Source organism: Apteryx rowi, unplaced genomic scaffold, assembly GCF_003343035.1.
Source record: "Apteryx rowi isolate R43461 unplaced genomic scaffold, aptRow1 scaffold_49, whole genome shotgun sequence".
Taxonomy (NCBI): Eukaryota; Metazoa; Chordata; class Aves; order Apterygiformes; family Apterygidae; genus Apteryx; species Apteryx rowi.
This window is the reverse complement of record NW_020450749.1, coordinates 2,433,565-2,453,985: the sequence shown is the minus strand read 5'-3', so window position 1 is coordinate 2,453,985 and position 20,421 is coordinate 2,433,565. Positions and strand designations below refer to the sequence as shown.

At 49.8% G+C, this 20,421-nt stretch overlaps 1 protein-coding gene across 1 annotated transcript in view; it reads left to right on the top strand.

Moving 5' to 3' along the window:
• Nucleotides 1–20,421, top strand: part of CD81 (CD81 molecule) — a 52,658-nt gene that overhangs the window by 22,707 nt on the left and 9,530 nt on the right. Inside the window, exons 3-4 of the mRNA XM_026079021.1 lie at nucleotides 3,541–3,655; nucleotides 19,207–19,304. Of these exons, the coding sequence (XP_025934806.1) occupies nucleotides 19,239–19,304 (66 nt within the window). The 5' untranslated portion in view covers nucleotides 3,541–3,655; nucleotides 19,207–19,238. The remainder of the gene's footprint in view (nucleotides 1–3,540; nucleotides 3,656–19,206; nucleotides 19,305–20,421) is intronic.

Sequence of the window (20,421 nt, the reverse complement as noted above, 5' to 3'; positions counted from 1 at the left end):
TCGCCTTTTTGTAAAAACAATAACGTGTATGCCGTCTCTTCTTCACCTCTCCTGACCAGCATAGAAACCCAAATCTTTTTTGAGATCTTGTTTCCAATGGGAGCCACAGAAAGGCCTTCACTTTAAAAACGGCACTGATTGATTTTTTTGGGGACAGTCTCTTTATTCCAAGAGGATAAATAAACATGGGCTTTATTATGTTCTTAGACAATGAATGAGAAATACCAGGCTGGATTTGGGCAACTTTCTGCTAAGCCACTAGCTACTTTATTTGGAGCTGAGTTTGAGCACGGACTGACTTTCGTTAGTTTTTGCATAGCAAGTATGTGGAGGACCTCGGGCTCTCCGAGGCAAGCGAGAAAGGCAGCCTCCAGGCAGGGAAGCGGCACCAATTCCTGGAGAGGAGGTGTTAAAGCTGATTGCTTTGGAGGCAAAGGAGCAGAGCGGCTGACAAAGTCCCCTTCCTCCTCCCCAAAGAGCCAGGCAGGATCGTAGGTGCTGGTAGGGATTTTTTCCTTCTGCTAACCAGATATGGCAGCTCAAAGCCACCAGGTCAGCTTGCCCTGTGAATTCTGCACGAATTGTGTGTTTTCATCAGAGTGTTTTTTGATGGTACCCCCATAAGAATATCTTAGCTTGGTTTTGCAGAAGTTTGCAACCACCAGCTGACCCCAGAAGAGGCAAAGTTAGGCTCCCACTGAGAATCTTTTTTGGAAATCYCAGTCCACATATTAATTTAGGCTCTGCTGCAGCTGCTCAGTTATAGACTTTGTGCTATTACTGAGCAAGCTCTTTTTTTAAATGCAGTCTTCATAGTGCCCTGCATGCTTGTAGCTGACCTGACTCAAGACCCTTTGAAAAAAGTTTCTTTCCTCCTCCATACTGTACAGTAGTTTTCTTTTCTTTATATATGTGTGCTTTTTTTCAGATGAGTTGTTAGGAGGATTTAAGACACTCAAAATTAAATTGGCATTTGAAAAGATTCTTCCAGCGTTTCTTAGAAGTCATTTTGAATTCTTAAGGCTTTTTTTCTTTTATGGGTATTTTTCTCCCCCTGCCCCGATGGTTTCGATTGAAAGGGGTGGATATGTAATGGATTAACACAGTGAGTCCTACTAGCAATGCCTTGGATCTGCTGAAAAGCCTGTTCAGGCTAGGCAGCGTTTCCTACCTCGTCAGCTAGCGGAGCTGCTCAGCTCAGCCAGACGCATCTGTAGTAGCCTCCAAAAGTGGTATGTTGTGCCATGGCCTGACCCAAGGCACAGGCCTCTCTTTGAGGAGGGAGGAAAMAAAAAAAAAAAAACCCAAAACCAACCTTGGCAAAGAGAATTGTGTCCTGCTCTGCCCCGTCGCGTCTGCCAGCCCCCGAGGCTGGTGAACATGTAGCGCTGGAGGAGCGGGAAAGGGTTGTTCCAATTTACTGCTCAGCATCCGCCTTTCCTCCCACGTGGGCCTACGGGAAGATTTCTCTTTTGTACTACGTTACGAAATTAAACAGTCAGTCAACCGAGCAGCGCAAGCTGATAGCCGCAGGGGTTGGCGTGCTCATGGGACACCTTGGGAAAAGACTGTAGATATTAATCAAATAGATGCGGCAAGGGCAGCCAACGCAAATAACGGGCTATCCCCTTTGGACACTGAACATCCCAGAGATCTGTGGGGCGGGAAATAATAGGATATAACTAAAGGATGCTTCTGAAAATGTTGCCGAGTCCCCTTAAGTTAGGCTTTTTAGGCATTCGTATGCTCGTAAACACTATGCTAAATGTCAGGATACGGATATCCTGGGGAACAGTGTGTTTTGTGGGGGGCTTGGAAGTCGTTTTGGATTCCCTGCTAACAGGTGCTGCAGCAGTTCAAAGTGCTGTAAAGATTTTTTTTTTTGCTGTTATTCCACATTGCTCTGTAGCTATTTATCTGTATTTAAATTAATGTATTTCCGTCGTTTTGATTGATCGAGTCTACCCCAAGGCAGAGCAGCTTTTTAAGGATGTAGAAAGCTCTATCCCATTAGGTCTGCTCAAACCTGAAACCCGAACCTAGAGGGGGAAAGTAGCATACTTAGGGTCTGAAGAGAGACTTAGAGCAGAAAGAAAAATCTGACAGTTCGCCCAAACACTTTCTCATCCCCACTCTGGCCTTTCCTTCCTACACAGTTTCCAAAGAATACAAATGGAAGGGAGAAATGAGAGACGTGCGCTACCTCATTGTAAATATAATGCTGTTTCGGCATAAATTACAAAACCCTGAGTGTATAGCTAATGGTATCAAAAAAAAAAAAAAAAGTTTGTACATAGTGGATAAATGAAATCACGTGATAACAGCCCATTGGGAACTGAAGGTAGAAAAGGCTCCTAAAAGCTTCAGTTGTAGGTCTCTTGCTTCTTAGGTAAGACTTAGCATTCTATTTAATAGAGATATAAAATAACTCATAGGAAAGAAAACACCTACAGGAACTGGAAATCACTTGTCACAGGCTCAAAGTGAAACATGGTCTTATAATTGATGAAGATTGTGTGAATCATGCTTTCCATAGCCCGGAAAATGAAGTTGTAGGCTGCATATGGTTTAAAACATATTGCAGAGGTGGGATGAGACTAAATAAAAAGGATGTTCTTGTAAGTTAAAGGTCCCTTTCATAGATCTAAGGGTTGCACTTATCTGGAATAGCTAATGCTCATGGAAAATATAAAGGAAACCACTAATAGCAAGCAGCTGACACTGGGATGAGAGCTGGGAGAGGGTGAGGATGTTTCCCGTCAATAACCGCATGGAGGGGAGGGCAGCGCCGTGGGCTTTTCGGAGCGGGGGAAGGAGCGTTGGGAGACTTGGCTGTGTTTGCCGCAGCTGTAAACTGGAGCTGGCGCTCTGCAAGCGCGGTGCGAGCGGCGCGGGGAGGAGAGGGCAGGAGTCCCGCTGGGCTCCCGGCTGTGGCAGCCCGTGGCCCTTGTGGCCGACCAGCAGGCACGTTAACTGCTCCCTGGCACGCATTCAGGGTACCGCTGGTTTGAAACCGTGCCCGTTTTCCATGGCGGGAGGGAGACTTTTTTTCCTCCAAGCCCGCAGGAGAAAACAAGAACTTGCAGCGAGCTGAAAGAGCAGCTCAGATTATCTCGTAACTACGAGCTGAGAAATGGACCGTGACAGGTATTTAGGGCCTCTCTCGTGCCTGAAGCAATTCCCTAAAAGCGGTCCTCGTACCCTTCACGCTGCTCTCACAGGGGCATCCTGGCCGGGTTTGCTGAGGCTGCTGGAAAGGGGGGAGCTGGGGAGAGCGAGGTGCTCCCTTGGGAGCAGAAGGCCTCCGGTGCCTCTGCACACCGGACATGCGAGTCTTTTGTCCCCGCGTGAAAGCTAAGAGTAGCAGCACAGGTGTTTCTCCACACTCCCATGTGTGCCAGCCTATCTCGGAGCAGCTTTATGGAGCGAGACGTCTTTCCCCAGTCTGTCCTGCCCAAGAGGTGCGGACCAAGGCTGCTCTGGGCAGTGCGGTGGATGGAGCAGTGCTTAACATGTGGTTCCCTTCTTTTTTCTTCCCAGTTGGCCGGAGGAATCATCCTGGGAGTGGCCCTGTGGCTCCGTCATGATTCACAGACTACGAATATCCTCTACCTGCAGCTGGGGGACAAGCAAGCCCCCAATACCTTCTACGTTGGTAAGTAGCCTCCGGGGAGGTGGGTGGGGGGAGCTGGCACTGTTTCACTGGCGCTTCCACCCCAGATGATTTCTTGGGGTGGACCATGGTGCGCCCAGAAGCACAGCAGAAAGGATGGTGCTGTATGGAGAGGATCACCATGGGTGAGGAACAGACTCAGCAAGATGCAGTATAAGGTAGAACTTAAAACGTCTACTGCTTCCCCAATATTCCCCAAAATGTCTACTGCATGCAAATCAAAATGTTTGTTAGGTGTCACCTGTGCTATGTCTGAAACATAAAGTCCAAAGTCACAGTGGCTAAAAGTGCAAAAGACCTTTAATTCTGGTCAGTGTTTCTGTATAACAGGTTTTCTTTGATGTTGTTCTTGGTTATGGTCTCCCCTACAATACGTTGGCTTCGGCAGAGGGTGCATGATTGATCTGGAAAGATGTGGGACTTCTTGGATGCGTGTCTTGTTTCCTCATCCCTCTCCCAAAGGGATGTAAAAGTAGCTAAAGGAACGGTTGGCAATGGAAAGTACAACTTGGAGAGCAGCATGACTCATGTTCTCCAGGAGGGGCTGGTGGAGCGTCTGTATGTGTGTTTAAGCTTAGCATGATTTTATTAATTTGACAGCGTGCTGACTTGCTGGGAGAAGAAAACCCTTATTTTGCTCTGCTCTACAGCGATCTTGCTTATGAGCAGCGGCGAGCAGCTTCCAGACGGTCTCCAGCCTCTGCTTTGGGGCCGATGCCGGCTGGCCGGGGTGAGAGCTGCTGGATGCCGGGCGAGGACCGCTTGCTCCTGAATTCCTCAGATAAGAGGCAGGGGCACAGAGAGGGCCTGCACGGTGTGTGCGTGTGCTTGCCGAAGAAGGAGGTTCGAAAGTCTCACCTGTCCTGTGCGTGGACCAAGTTCTCCTCTTGGCAATCTCGTTTGAGATGTATTGACTTTGAGCAAAAATTGATGTTGATGCTCTGCTTTTCCCCTGCTGGGGTGAGAGGAGTGTCCGTCTTGTGCAAAGACGCTTGCCATGGCCCTGGCCTGCCGTTCCTAGAGGACTAATTACCTGCTGAGAAAGGACTTAACTGTTATTTTCACATACAGTGTCTCTGCCTGACAGGAAGGCCTGAGTCTCTTCTGGCTTTTTGCATATTTAGAAGCAGGAAAGTCCCAAATCCCTCCTGTCTGTAAGGTACTGGGGGACAGGGAATTGGTCAGATGGAAAGAAATGTGCTCTCACTCCAAGGATGGGATAGTTGTAGGAAATGTGTGGAGCTGGACCAGTCTAATCCAATGTCCTGTTCTCATCTGTAGGTGAAATTACCTTCCTTAAGGGATTTTTCTTCAATTCCCTTTCCTGGCTTGCTAAACCATCTGCTCAAGTCCCTTTCCCCAGCTGCATGTAGTTACAGTAGGTGTTCCTGCTGTCAGCAGTGGTGGGCTTTCCGCTGTTGTCTACCTCGTGCCTCGCCCTCACAGTTGTGTTTAGAGCGTTTTGCCTTTGCATATTTTCCATCTTTTTAAAAAAGGGGGAGGGGGAAGCAGGGTGGAGAGAAAAGGGAGCTCTTAGAAGTCAAATCCTCATCCCTTTCCAGGGGCTGGCTAAAAACGTCTCCTTCCTTCTTGGGACAAATGGCTCATGTCTCCCTGGTTAACAAACGTCCTCCAAGATCTGGGGGACCTGGCATGTGGCAGCCGAGCGCTCTTCTCCTGCGTGTTGTGCATCCTTTGCTTTTCAGCCCCTTTTTGCTTTGTTTTCGCTCTCCGCGGGCTCTGGGTAGCGCTGAAGTGCTGCTGGCCTCCGCTATTTTAAAGGCGGTTGGGAAGGGACCGCTGAGGCAGGAAGGGTGCCACCTTGCTGGGCTTCCTGATGCCCGTGAGCGGCCCGTGGTCGGAGCCCGTCTGTCTTTTTAGAGTTATGTTGAGCGACGGAGCTGCCTGGATTCCTTCTAGGGGCTGTAATTTCCATTCAGTAATCATAGCAGAGCGCTTYTCAGCTGCCGTCTCTCCTAGCTAGGCCTCTCGAGTCTGAAGTCTGGGATTCCTTTTTTTTTTCCTCCTTTCCTTTCTTTTTCCTTYCCCCGCTCCCCTCCGCAGCTGACGTTCCCGTCGCAGCGGCGCACGCCCTGTTCCGTCTCCTCTGGCGTCCGACATCCGCACGCGCACGATGTTCCCACTTCGCGAGCGGGAGCCTCTCGCTCGTGCGCGCTTGGCCTTGGCCTCCAGCACCGCTCGTCCTCGCGGGCCACTCTCGGGTGTGTGGCGCGGGGCGCTCGTCCCAYGACCTGGCGGGCGGCAGTAAGACGGCCGGAGGAAGGGGACTCCTGGCTTTTCCCTGTGCCCTTTCCTCCTGTCCCAAAGTTAAAGCTGTTTCGTAATGGCCGGGGAGGTAAAATAATAAATAGTGGCAGCCCGCGCGCAGGCWTGGGAAGCGAGGGGGGGAGGAGGAGGAGGAGGATGTGGCGGGGAGCAGGACGGTGATGAGGGACCGAGGGTGTGAGGTTTATCTGCGCCTGGCCTGTTGCAGGGCTTAATCTCTTCCCAGAAACGGGGCGGGTTGTTCCCTGTCGCGCTGTGTGCCGGGCCTCCTCGCTCCAGCGGGGCGCTGCCAGCTGGACGCCGCTCTGGCACGAAGCGGGGAGGGAGGCTTTCTATGCCTTTCTCCCTCCCCCATCACCGCCAGGTTCTTGTTTGCTGATGGGGCCTCCCTGCCAAGGCCCTGCTCGCCGTCAGCGGCGGGACGGGGTGCTGGGAAGAGGCGAGGGCCCTGCCGGGAAGGGCACGGGGAGGAGAGGAGGCGTTCCCGCGCCTGCTTTCCTCGGCCCCGGCGCGCCGGAGGCACCTGTTGTTGCCGATTCCCCTGTCCGCGGGCAGCCGTGGCCCTCTGGGAGCAGCTCTGGAGGCTGGGGGGTTCTGCAAGAAATGCCCTCCCCCAGTGCTTTGGCCTTCCACCGTGCCCAGCTAGTTGTGTTTCGGGCTTTAAAGGTTACAAACCGAGCTCTCGTTCGTGGGCTTTTTCCTCAGTGCAGCTTGAACGATGGCTGATGGTGGCCACTCCTTGCGGTCTTTGCTTTTGGCACTTCCATTTTGGCTGTGGAAATAACGCTCCGGAAAATGGCACATTAGCTGCTTCGCTGCTTTGAAGATGAAGCAAAACCGAGTTAGGAAATAGCTGGAATGGCAGAGTTTCATGCTTTTTTGACTATAAAGGAAAACACTTGCTCTTTGTGTGAGCTAGGCTTATGGTGTAATATGCATGCGGTTTTTAAGGCGGTTTTACTTGCAAGGGTGTCTTGCCTAGCTCTGCTGAATATCATTGCACTGAAGAGAGAGCCCGTGCTCTCCCTCATACGCAGCTTGTCGGGAGCCCCCTGCAGAAGTCACCTTCTAGAAATCCAGCGTGAACCTCAACAAGGTGTCCAACTCCCATTGACGGTCCTTGCCGGCAGTCGATCTTCAGGGAGCGATTGGGTTGTCTTGCTGTCACTGCTTCTCTTGAGCTGTATCTGCAGTTGCAAAACCAGAAGCCTTCTTGCCTCTCACTCTTGTGTAAGACTGCATCTGAAGCGCCCAGCTTATGTCAGAAAACATCGTTCAAACATACTGTAGATAGCTGTAAGCAGTGTTGCTAAGTTGGGTACTACCAACTGGTTAACCATTTCTTTATTAATAGTGAAGTTAATCTAACGGGAAAAAGCCAGGAACCCTGTCCTTCAACCATTTGCTTATGTGATATCCAGAAACAGCTGCTGAAGGTAGTGGTACTTATGAGGAAAAGTAGAAGGAAGAACATTTGGGGTCTGTATATCTACTAGTTGGCCACGGCAATGCATGTGTGTGTTTTTCTTCCTTTTTTTTTCCCCCCTGCTTTTTTGCTGTGGTTCCTGAATGGCCTGGCAAATGTGGTTTGTTGTGCTGAATTGGCGGGGGAAGAGAGGAGAGTGGACGAAGGCAATATTGCCTGTTGATGGCAATAGTTAGTCTGAAAGGTAGCCAGATAAATTGCAGGGTGAGAAGTGATCTGCTACTTTGCACCAGATGTGTGGTGAGGGACCGTACGGCAATATTGCAGCTCCTGCRTGAGCTGGATGCTGTGTTGATAAGGCAGGTAGGTAGCTATGCTGCTGGGGAAGCGCAGGTGAGAGGCACCAATGTTGAATTGCAACCATAGCGACAGAAGAAAGGGTGCAGTTGGGTTTAGGAGAGACTGAAGGTCAGCAGAGATCCCCTGAGCTTATAGGAGAAGCCTTGGGAGCACGAGTCATTGCAAACCGTACATTCGTGGTAGCGATGACTCTTGGGGCTAATCTTTGTACACCATGCTGCGCAGGGTGTGCCTGTATGTGCTGTCAGCACACGCTTGATTGACATGTGGATCCCATACATCTACAGGGAAGGGCAGGGGAGATAAACCTTTAGCTCTCGCTAACCATAAAGTCACCTATGGTTTCATACCAGGTGCCCTTCTACCTGGGGTGACTTCAAAGGAGCTGCCAGGGCCTGGTTTGCGGACGCTCCTGTGTCTTGCTGCGATAGTCTGCCCAGCTGCCTGCTGGGCTCTGCGCTGCATGCCCAGCCTGCCCAAGAGTTTGCCTGCGTGATGTCCAGTGCTGTATTTTCACTGCCTGAAGATGTGGCTTGCTGATGCTGATATCAGTGGAGTCCGGTTGCCACCAGCCGCTGTCCTGGCCCTTTGGCTTGTGCTAGCAGCTGTGCGGTGAGCTGGCTCAGCAAGCAGGTCTGCGTGGAAACTTGACCCAACAGCAGGTCCCTCTCCTCCCAGAGCTGATCCCTTACTTAAATCCTCTGTAGTTTGCCTGTTAAGTGAGCCTTCTGGGTCCTGTCTCATGCCAGATAGCTGGGGATGAGGGCAGGGTTGTTRGGTGGACCAGAAGCTCTGTAACTTAATTCTTGTCGTTTAGCTCCTGGTTTTCTCTTCTCCTCAGCATCCCCGGGGAGGGGAGGGAGCTGTGGGCGATGGCAAGAACAGGAAAGAGTTGGGCTTTACTTCATTAACTGCTCCAGCCCCAACGTACGAGACTTGTACCAAGTCCACGCTCCATTTTAGCGCCAGCAGCATCCTTCCCGCTGCTGAGGCTGCGAGAGGCTTCGCTCGCAGGGGTTTGGCTGGGAGCACCCTGGCCCTTTCCCCAGCCTGGGAGACGCGGCTCATGCCAGGGAAGGGAGGGAGGAAGGACTCCCTCCTGCCTCGCCAGGTGGGTCCAAGCGGCCGGGAAGAGTAACCCGGGCTGGAGTAGGGGGGTTTTGGGTGTCCTGTGGCAGTGGGGCCGGGGGGGCTCAGCAGTGATCACGTAGCCCATAAGGAGGAGTACAGGCGTCTAGGTGCTCAAAACGCTTTCGGCAGGGTGGAAAAAAAGCCTCAGCTCGTTGTTTTCCGAGAAACCCTCTTTCTCCCATTTCCCCTCTTGCTGGGCTGCCCGGTCCCCGCTTTGTGCTGGGTGGCCGTGGGGAGGGAGCGCCCCATCTCTCCCGCCTCCCCACGCCCCCCGTTTGCTTGTTTTCCCTGAAAACATCTGACAAGGAGTAGAGCGCTGCGGTCGGGTGGTTTTGGCCTCGCTGTAACTCAGCAGATCCAAAATAGGAAATCTGTATCCAGCTGTTAATAGCAAGTGATAGAATAACACTGCCAGGCGCTCCGATTATCCCCGGGAGCGGGGCCAGCCGCGAGCAGGCATGCGAAAGCATGCAGAGGTGGGGTGAGGTCTTCTGCATAGTTTTGGGGGTGGGAAGGGGGGTGATGTGTTTTGGATCCCCCCCCCTTCTGTTCAGTTTTTCACCCTGACTTTTACTTTTTGATAATAATTGCTCTCCTGGCCAGTGTCTCTTTTTCCCCGGAGTGCTACAGCACCGGCGCTCCTTGGGAGGAGTGTAAGGTTTCGGACAGGCATGCAATGGTGAATTAAATTTGGATGCTGAAGCTGTTGCTGCCACTCCCCTTCTGCGCTGTCCTTCTGGATACTGCTGCCCCAATAAAAAGAGAGGCACCATTTTTTTCCTCTCTCGTGCGTGTGCTCTCGCTCTCTTTTTTCTTTTTTTTTTTTTTTTTTTTTTTCCCCTCCTTAGCAACAAGACTGGAAATGGTGGCGATTCTGGAACTGGCTCACAAGCAGATCAGGCAGCCCTGCTGCACCGTCTGCCGGAGACGGGGGAGACGCGGCGGGGGGCAGCAATAGCGTCAGGCTAATTTTAACCCTATGCCTCGTGTCTGCTAAGCTGCGCTCTGCATTAAAACTCCAGGTGAGACTGGCTCGCAGGAGAAACGGCTGTTACGCAGCGCTGAATCCCTGCTCTCGAATTATGCAAGTTGGAGACTCTCTTCACCATTCTGCTCCGTACAAATACGATCCAATTTCTTTGCTTGGAAATGAGCTCAAGCTGCCTTTTGCACAGACCGACTGTTAAGAATTGGGCCAAAAAGCAGGGGGACACTTCTGAGTCTGCCTCGCTTCCCGCTAACAAGTTCCAGCCTTACATTAAAATATAGTTGTATCTGCACGTTTGTCCTTGAAATCGGTGTGGTTCTGCCACTCTCCCTATGGGTCTCGCTCTGTCCCAGATCCAGCCGCGGGCTGAGCAGCGTTGCGTCATCTGAACCGACACGCRTTGGCTAAGCAAGGGTCGGGGATCGGTTTCTTCTATCCGTAAAAGCAGCTTTTTCACCATTAGCCTTTTTGGGACTGCCTTGGAGAAAGCAGCGGTTTCCAGGGTTTCACAGAGGTGAGATCCTCCTTGCAGAGGCAAACTCGGGAGTTGCACTGTGAGCTTCGGTGTGCCACAGAGGCTCCGAAAACCAGCAGTCCTGACTTTAAAAGGGAGCACTGGCTTTGCCTGAGCAATGCCGAGCTACTCTAAAGAGCTGGTCTGTGTTTTCTGCTGTTGCTCCTTTCTCGTCCCCTTCCCTYGGGAAACATCAGGCATCTTTTAAAGGTGGCCAACTCCTTCACAGCATGAGATTAGACTCAACGGCCCAGGAAATCTTCTGCTAAACTTTCCACAGAAAGACAYGTCGGTCCTGTAATAAACACTAGCGGAAAGCCACCTTCTGTCTTGGCGTAACGCTGCGCAGTGATCCCTGCGGATACGCGCGGCTGGTCCAGGCCCGCTTTCTTCCGTCACCTGCTYGCGCTGTGCTTCTTCAAGCCCTGGTTAGCCTGTGGTTTACCAGTAGGCATGCCAACTGCGCCCAGGCGTAATGGGCTTGCGAGCGTGAACCGTAGTTTGCATTTGGTCCTGAATCACGGTGAGCAAAATAGATTATTTTAAAAATATATATATGCGCGGATTTTTTTTTAATACAAGTAAATGCATTTTTCTTTTTTGAAAATAAGCCTACTTACAGTTAAGGACAATCTAATTCTGTGTAATTCCCTAAAGGAAATTTGAGGCTGTATGGGTTGGCTGCTCAGTTTTTAAAGGAAGATGCTGTGTGTCTAGGCACCTAAATAAATTGGTTTAGCAAGAGCTCTGGACAGTTATATTCTCCTCTTCAGATGCAGAATGAAAATGTACTTCGGTTTACTTGGACCAGTTATTTTACACATCTCAATAGATCCTGAAATTACTGAAAACCAAGAAAATCAGAAAAATAACATTTTTATTCAAATGTTTGAAAAAGAAGGGGTAAAAAAGGCTGAGATGTACTGACTCTAATTTTGCTCTAATCACTGTAGATAACTTTATTACTAAAGGAAGTCTTAAAATAGTTTTAATGCAAAACATGTTGTCAATACCTCTCTCTGAGAGAGGCTGCACAGTATATTTAACAGTATTTAAAATATCCTCTTTCTATATTTTTATCACAGAATTCAGTTTCTCTCAAACGAGCAACTTGTCGCAAGTCAGGTGTACAAACAAAATAGGAAATGTCATCACGGTGATGGAACTCTGCATTAACTCAGATTAGCTCTTAGGTGATGGGTTTAGTATGATAGCTGCGTATAGCAAAAGGAAGTAGTGAACTTAGCGTGCAAGCTGTGTTTAATTGTAATTCGGTATAGCTTTGTTGTAACCAGCTCCTGAGCACCGTTCACTCTGCAAACTAAAACTGTAGTAGCTGTCTTCCTCCTTCACCCACCCCCGGTCTGCCCCCTCCAGTTGTCGCTGCGGTGGAGGACCTGTGCCAAATGTGGCTCCTGCCACACTTAAAACTTCCAGCAGTTTAACCAGTAGCTTTGAGAGCTGTGCTGTGTGTTTAGGCATTAAAGAGTCCACAAAAAGTTCTCTAGCTGGGCCTGGGTTCTGCCAGTGGGTAAAACCTCAGGGCGTATACAGATGTCCATAGACACGGTAGTCTGGGGCAGCAGAGGCTAGGCTGGCATGTTCCAGCCTGGGTCTTATGGATGCTTGGTGTGTGTTGTTATCCATCCTCATTATGGAAACGTGGAGTAGACCTTTTCCTAGCTCTTTTTTTCTGCCCTTCTGCATGCACCCTAATATTTGGAAACTAAAGTCTCCTTCCTGCATGTCCCAGCTAGGCAAAACAGAAAATCCATGTGGTATCTCTGTTTGTGGAAGCTCTCTGGGTAGGGATGTGTGCATATGCGCACATGGGGATATTGGTTGGGGTTTTCTCCACACCTCCCCTTTGCTTTTATGATTGAGGTGTCCTTTGCTTCCTCTTCCTTTATTGCTCCGGACGAGGGGCCTTTCATCTCCCCCTGCATGCTACATGCCCCCAGGAGAGCTCTCCGTGCCTTGTGACACTGTTGCTCCATCTGGAAGTCGTTAGCAGCCACAGAGCAGTGATGTTTTCCTTAGGAAAAGGAGTGGAGAGAGGTGGAGGGGAAAGAAGGGTTTCCCAGTTGTTGTCTTGTGGATCCCTGCTCTTTTCCGCTTTTCCCCTGCATGCCCAAGGAAGCACTGTCGGCTCTGCGGGAGCTGGGTGAGCTGAGGGACTTGGAGGTGGGAGGATATTCGGGGCCACTTCCACCAGGCTGCTGGACAAAAATACCAGGGAGGCCCTCCCTCTCCGGCTGGCTGGTGTAGCCACCCCTTCCCCCTCCCACCTGGGACGTCCCGCTCCCTGCAAACATCTTGCCCTTAAGTCCAAAGGAAGCGTGCTGTGGTCAGGGCGTTTTGCCCTTGTAGATGGCCTTCTTCCAAGATCGGTCCTGGAGGATGCGGAGGAGTCTCCCTCCCACCTCCCCTTTCCGTGCTGTAGAGGTGACGGCGAGTCCTTGGATTTTTTTTAGCCTCTGCCAGGCACCAGGCACAGAGAGATTTTTCCTTTATCTCTCGGAGGCTTGCAAAGCCTTGGATTTGTAGCATCTCCCCCAGGAGCCTGACTGTCGGGATGAGAAACCAGGAGACGTCCCCTCGCCTCCCCCAGCGGCTCGGCCAGCCCCAGCCCTGCAGCACGCTGCAGAAGTGCCGCTGCTCTCCTCGGTTCGAAGGGGCAGCCCAAGGGGAGGCTCGTGCGGAGCAGGCAGTGCTTGGAGCATCACCTGGCTTTGACGAGTTAAAGCTGCTGAGGGAGAGGCGAAATGGGGGGGCGGCAGATGGGAGCGGGAGCGCCTGCTGCCAGGAGCCACGCGGCCTCCGGCGGACCATGGGGCCGCCTTGCGCAAGACGGAGCGAGCCCAGCATGGCGCCAGAGCAGGGCTGTCCTGCGCTGACCAGCTCCCCGCTTGTTTTAGAGGGTCATGCTGTTCTTGTTCCTCCTTTTATTTGTTTAAAAAAAAAAAGTGCGTTTTGGGGGGGGGGGTTGTTGTTGTTGTTGTTCTCAGTGAACTCAGCAGGGGCAGGACTTGGGTTTTACAACCCTGCAGGCAACAGCTATGTGGCTCTAATGCCAGAATGAGTAATGGCATTGAATACTGTCCTTTACTGTCCCTTCCCAGTTCTTAGTGTCCAGTTTCCTACTGACCAAGAAGGAGAGGGCCCTCCAGGGAAGCAGCATCTGCTTGAGCTGGGAGCTGAGCTGGCCTCTCTGCAGMTTTTTTTTTCCTTCTTCTCTTCCCTTCTCTCTAACACCATCTAGAAGGAGGTGCTTAATGGCTTTCATCTCTTGGGTCTGAGGTTCAGAGTCTCTTCACACAGCTAAAGCTTCAGGAGGTCCATTGCTACCAGGGTGAACGCCTGTCACTTCCTCGTTGTGCAAAAGTATCTGGAAACTGGACCTGTGCAGCAGCAGCAGCAGCTGCCTCTGTGAAGAGGGAGAGGTGGACAAATCTGTGTTTCGGTTGCTGGAGTGACACAATCTCTAATGTGCATTTTTTGTTTCCGTAGGGATACTTTGAGCCCACATCACAATTGCTCTGCTCTTTCTTTGAACTAAGGCAGGACCCTGAATTTCTCTGTAATGAAGAAGAGAGGAGGAAAAAAAAAAAAGCCTGCGCAACCCTCACTCCCAAAGCTCTCTGGTGTATGTCTCAATCTCAAAATGAGATAGGAGACTGTGGGCAAGATTGACACTATCTCTCTTGAGTCCTCCCACAAGTTCCCCAAGTACACGATGTGGGTCTTGTGGCTCGTGGTTTTTTCGTGAGTGGCTAGCTGCATGTGGGGACTCCAGTGGTCTTGCTTCCCACTGCGTTGCCTGAGAGCTAGGGTTAGAGGTGACACAGTAGTGGTGTTTGAGGATGCAGAGGCATGTTGGCATCRTGCATATCTATAAATTATTTGCTCGCTGTCATTGCTGCAGCTCTGGCTCCTGGGGCCACATTTGGAGCTTCATTTGGAGCAGGATTACTGTAGGCACTGCGCTTCGTTTTCTGTACCTCTCTGGTTTTGCTTTCTGTTTATGATGAACAGCATTTCTTATTTTAAAAACCCTGGAAAAGCTGTCATAAAAAAAAAAAAAAAAAATTGGGAAGCGCTATGTGACAGGCAGCTGGGGCTTTGCTCGCGCAGAGCCGTGCCAGCTAAAAGGGAGCCCTGGAGAAGCGGGTGCTTCTTCAGTGCCACGAAGAGTTTCCGATCCACTCCAGGGTAACAGGGTTGTGTCAGGCTTTAAGGAAGGTATAGCGTGCCATTCGGGAGGAGCACGGCAGGTGTCCTGCTCAGAGACGCGGGGGCCAAAGCCACGCTGGCAGTCGTCATCGCCGTCTGCCGGGAATGAAAGCTCAGCTGGCCCCTTTCTGGGAAAAGGGCCGGTTGTTCCCGGTTAGGCTGTGACTGCTGTGAAATAGTCCCTCGGCCGCCTGGCACCCAGGCTGGAGAGCGAGACAGACTTCTGCCCTGAGGGGACGGATGGGTATGGGAAAACTCACCCGATCCAAAGGGTGCGGCTGGAAGTTTGGATTGTCTTTTGTTCTCTGTTGCAACCTTCGACATGGCATTTCCATGGAGAGATACTGCTAGCTGTGGCACCCTCATTGTACAAGACTGTATTGTTGCGTTAAATATTTTGTGTTTGCTTTTAAATAAACTCCAGAGAAGAGCCCCACTTTATTGCCTCCCTGCAGGCAGCAGTGCTCYGCCTGGCACTGACAAAGGGAGACTCTATAAAGGCCACTTGTTTGTGCCTCCAAATGAAGCTGGCTTTGATCCCGAAAGCCTTCCAGGCTTTCTTTGGGTTTCTGAGTTCAGGCCAGTTGTCACAGCCCTCTCCCCCGCTTGGCTACGTATTCCTGCTTCTCCCACTGAACGACTTCCATCCGCTGGACTTGAGTCAGGAAATGCCAAGTGGGATGTAGGGTCAGTCGGGTTGGAAACCAGCTCGGCCAGAGCCGGAGCCCTTCTGCTGCCCGCTCGGCTGGGCCGGAGCATGGTCTGGGAGCTCCTCCGTCTCCTCCTTCTCTTCCGACCTCCTGTTTTGTTCCGTTTCTTTTACTGTAGAATTCAGCAGACTTTGTCTCCCTAGAAAACGTTGTGTTCTGTCCAGACTGCAAGCTTACAAACAGCTACATTGGGAACAGAAATCTGCTCCCCTGCTTTTACATACGTTTCCCTAAGTGTTCCCCCTGGACTTTTCCTCCCCTCTTGGGCTACACTTATGTTTTGAAGTATGAGGAAAGCAAAATCAGTTTTGATTATTTTGGGAGAAGAATTTGTCCGGGCAGCTTGGCAAACTTTGAAATCTTCTTCCCTTCCTTCCTTTCTTCAGTCTTATTTTTCCAGTGATGTTCACTGATATTCAGTGTTGGCTCTGGCAAGGAGTTGGCAAAGCACTTGCAGGGAGAGAAGTAGGATGCCAGGACCTTGGTTGTCTGTCGGGGGTCTGGACGGCCTGTCTGGAATGGGATTTCAGCAGATGTTTTTTGTTCTGTTTTTTTCTTTTTAAAGCTGCACAAACACCAACAAAAAGCAAGTACAGAGAGGCATCTAAAAGACTTCTATAGCACAGCAGATGTCTGTTTCCTCTTAGTCACCTCCCTCAGTTGAGGTTCTTGCTGGGCTTTGTACCTCCTAGTTTCCAGGCGGAAACTTTCCTAGTCTCTTAGTTGTCCTGGTGATCTCCTAGCTACTTGTTCAGTCTTGGAAGTTGCCTTCAATGTTTATTTTGAAGAATTTGAGAACCAGATTTTCTATCAATCCATGAAAGTGATCCAGCTGGTTGGGGTACCTGCAGCATCATGCTGCTCTGTCTCAAGATCTGTTGCATCTGCTTGTCACCCATCTACCAGTATGAATGTTGACTTCTCCAGCCATTGAAGCCCCCTCATGTTTCCAGCTTGGCTCTCTGTCTTCTCTCTGCTGATGGTAATAGGAGGAGAATTCAGAACCTGCTGCGCACAGGGGTGATCAAAATTGAGTTTCCTGGAGAAATCTCTTGTGATCAAAACTCCTCAGTTGAGCCACCCAGACCTGTAAGATGCAAAATCTTGACCCTTTTTGGGTTGAAAACTTACAGCCAGCAGCAACGCTGATAAGTCAGAGAGGGAAGAGAGCTGGTTCCTGGGCATTAGCATATTTTGGTGAAAATAAGCAGACCTTTTTCTGAGAGATCACTGATGATAATGTTGTTCTTCTTGAAACAGCAATTATGCAGCTTCTAAAATTCTTGATCAGTGTCTGTGGAGCTTGGCAGGTGTCCAGCAGACAGCCTTCACTTTACAGGATGCGTTAATGCCTTCCCATCACCCCTCGCCCCTTGGGAGCCTCCTTTCCCCATGCGCACCGCAGCCCACTGCCTGGCTGCGCTGGCTTTCGGCCAGCCTGACACAGCCAGTTCCTCGGCGGATGTCTTCTCTCTCTGCCTCTCCTTCCGCAGTCAACAACAGCGGGTTTTTAGCTGCTGGGGCAAAATCATCTAATTCCAGTTCAGGCAGGTCCACAAAACTTTCACTGCTGGCCTCTCCTTTCCAAGAAACTCTCCCTGAGTTTCTCCAGCTTATTTTTCCTTCTTCATCCRCCTTTGTCCCTCTTTGCCTTCATGGACAACTGGTTACTCCAGTAACAGCTCCCAAGCTGCTGTTTGGATTTGTGGATACYGTGTGCATCATGGTGAAGGCCCTTTGGTGGTCCCCAGAAGGTGCAGCTACTCCCTCTTGCTGACAGTGGCTAGACGGTGGGAGGACGTCGCTGGCTACAAGTGCCGCCAGGTTTCGCGAAGTGGAAGTTCCTCCTGGGTCAGCCTGCTCCATTGTGCCTTCATTTCCCCTCCATCTGGTTTCCTCCCTCTTGCTGTTGGCTAAATATAGCAGGAGTTATTGTATAAATGCACCGCTGGTGAGAAACACTGTCTCCTCGTCCTGGTGTTAGCAAAAATCCCAACGCGAAAGCTCCTCGCGCAGTATTTCCGTTGCCGCGCTTTGCCAAGTTGGCTGTTGCCTTCGTGCTTGCGCTACAGTGTGGAGGTGCCGATGTCTTTTCTTTTTAAAAGGGAAGAATTGAAGGAGCAAAAGTTGAACCTTTCCCAAGTTTGATATATCTGTATGGGGTTTTTAAGCAAGTTGAAATTATTATATCTGGGTTTTTTTGAGGAGGGTTTGCATTGGTTTAACTTTGCTCTCAGGGAAGTCAGTAGGGGCAGTCGTATCAATGTTGCATGCTCTTTAAACTTTACACTAAAGTTATCAGATGATCGATTAAAAGCTACAAAAATAAGAGAAATCTTAATAAACATGATAGGCATGTAAAAGCAGGTTTAATCTCAGGCTGTGTTTGTACTTTATTTTAGTTCTGTTCTTAAAGGGGAGTTGACTGACTGATAACTGCAAAAACATTTTCACTTGTAGCTAAATAAAACCTGTAGTTGGAGGGATGTACCTCTTGGGAAGATTTGCTGAATTGCTGTTAAATACAAGGTGCTTAATGTATGTTTATTCAGATTCTATTTTTTTTCATTGTAGTTTAAAAATGGTGACTGTAGTCTTGCCTCATTTTTAACCAGTTGTTTGCTTTGATTTTGCATGTCGAGTTGCTTTTGAATGGGAAGTAGAATTCACTTACAAAATAGTAGAACCCCAATACTTAAGAACGTTAACTAAAAATACACTATATGTGCATGATACATTAAAAAAGAAAGCTCTATTTTCAGAAAAGGAAACAATCTTAACTGAGCTACTGGCATTTAGCCATTAAGATTGGTAAGGGACTAGAACTGGCAGATCTGAGCCTCTTGCTAAGTTCTTTTTTCCTGAGTGAGTAAACTTTCATTCCTTTTGTTTTTTTGTCTTCCCCAAATGCCCAGTTTCCAAGCTTTGAACTAGTTATGGAATAAGTTGACTGATCAATTTTAATAAGTTAGATAAAAAATTCTTCTTCTCTGTAGAAGCAGCAAAAAAACCCAAAAGCTAGATTATATTTAATAAGATGCTGAAGCAGTGCTTTTCCCTTAGTCTTGTCACTTGTCTATCTTTAAAACATTAGCAGGAAAAAATGTTTGTATGTTATTTAATACAAATAAGCCATTAGTCTTATTGTTAATTTAAATAGATATATTAACCAACTGCTTTTATCTCCTCTGTTCAAACATTTAAAATAGTACACCATGGGAACTGCCATGGTACAGCATTCAGGACACTGTAAAGCCTTTGTCTTCCTTGCTACACCCTTTTCCTATTATTGATCCAGCTCTGTGGATTTCCTGTGATTTGGGGGGGAGGATGGGCTTTGGGTGGTTGTTGTTGTTGTTTCCTTAAAAGCTTAACACAAGTCTTAAATTACTGGTTTTGAACACTTTGAGATCTGAGTTGTGTATGTTGTGTAGCTTGCATGGATGCTCTACTGCAGCAGCAGAATGATCGATCAGGTGTTGGCTTATGCAGAGAGGACACCTATGGGCAAATTCACCCCAAAATGAATTTGTCTAAGGTGATAATATTTAGTTTAAAGGGGGGGATAATAGGAGTGCCCTGAAATACAGCCTGGACTTAACTAACAATTGATCATTTCTGTCAACGACATTCGTGTATTGTCAAAGAACATTAGTGTCAGCAGAAGAGGAGGGCAGGAGCAAGAAATAGATCAAGACATGGTGGTTTTATCTGCTGGTGGAAGCCCACACTAGGTCCGCAGCCACCTCTACTTCTGTATCTCTTAGGCCTTAATTATGCCCACCTGTAATTAGCTGTTGCAGGGAGCCAGCATGTCTGGCCGGATGCTTGGATGTGTCCATATACGGTTCTGCAGTAACGTTTGCTTCTCTCTTCCCCTCGCAGGGATCTACATCCTGATTGCGGTTGGTGCTGTCATGATGTTTGTGGGGTTCCTGGGATGCTACGGCGCTATTCAGGAGTCGCAGTGCCTTCTGGGAACGGTAAGAGGCACAAAACCTGGTGTCACGGTGCCGTCCTTGTCCTTGCTGCAGGCGTTCGAGATGAACAGAGCGTGGGAGAAAGCGGATGGGAAGTGGCTCGTGCCTGCGTCTGGCTGTGAGGGGCGATGCAGAGCTGTTTGGTGTCTCTGCCTCCCTGCTGCAGCTCTGGATGAGCCGGAGCGCGTGCCCCGAGCTCCCGCGCGTGCCTGGCCGCCGGACAGAGGCGGAAGCCAGCAGCGTAGCGGGAGAGGTGCGAATAGCAGGGTTCCCGGTGATTTGTGCTCTGCGTTGTACGTGCACCCCCCATGGTCTCTTTTTCCGTGGTCTGGCTGTCTTGTCAAGCAGTCACAAAACCCTCCCTCTTACCGTATGTCCCCTACCGCTTCCCATGACCCCTCGCTGGAAGTCGGTCTCTGTTCCGAGCTGCCCACGGAGGTTCCAGTTCTTCTAAGGAATCATCTAATTTTGATCTGGTTAAACTAGGAAGCAGGAAAGATTTCACACAATATTTTAGTGAGGATGTCAAGGTAAACCCTRGAAAATCCATTACTGAAGTGCTACAGGCACCCCTGATGGGAGGCAGCAGCTTGGGATTCCCAGCATGCGATGATCTTAACAATTGCACGAACTGCAGCCACACCAAAAGCCTTCGCCACGGGGGTAAGGGAGACCCATTCGTTCACAGCAAGTTCCCACATGTGGTCCAGCTGTAAGCCAGATTCCAGTCTCTTCTGGCTTTCCCTGTTCCATAACCACTGCCAGGCAGGGACTGCCAGCCTCGAGGGAGACGTTGGTGAGAAGGGGCGCTCTTGGTGTGGGCTTTGTGCAATACAACCCGTGGGTACTTGCGTTGTCGCCCTTGGAGCAAGCCTGTTTCTGTGGGGGTTTTTTTGTTTTGTTTTGTTTGTTTTGTTTTTCCCTCTGCCACCTCCTGTAGTGGAATTGCCTGCAGAACAGCTGCTCCTCAGTGGAGGAGCACAGCACAGGCATGCAGCAGATGTGTTCACGGGCTCTTCTTAAAGTGTGTCAGTTTTTGGCATGTTGTGCTTGGAAAGGTCAGAAATTGCAAAGGCCTCTGAAAAGCAAAAAAAAAAAAAAAAAAAAAAAAAATAGGAGG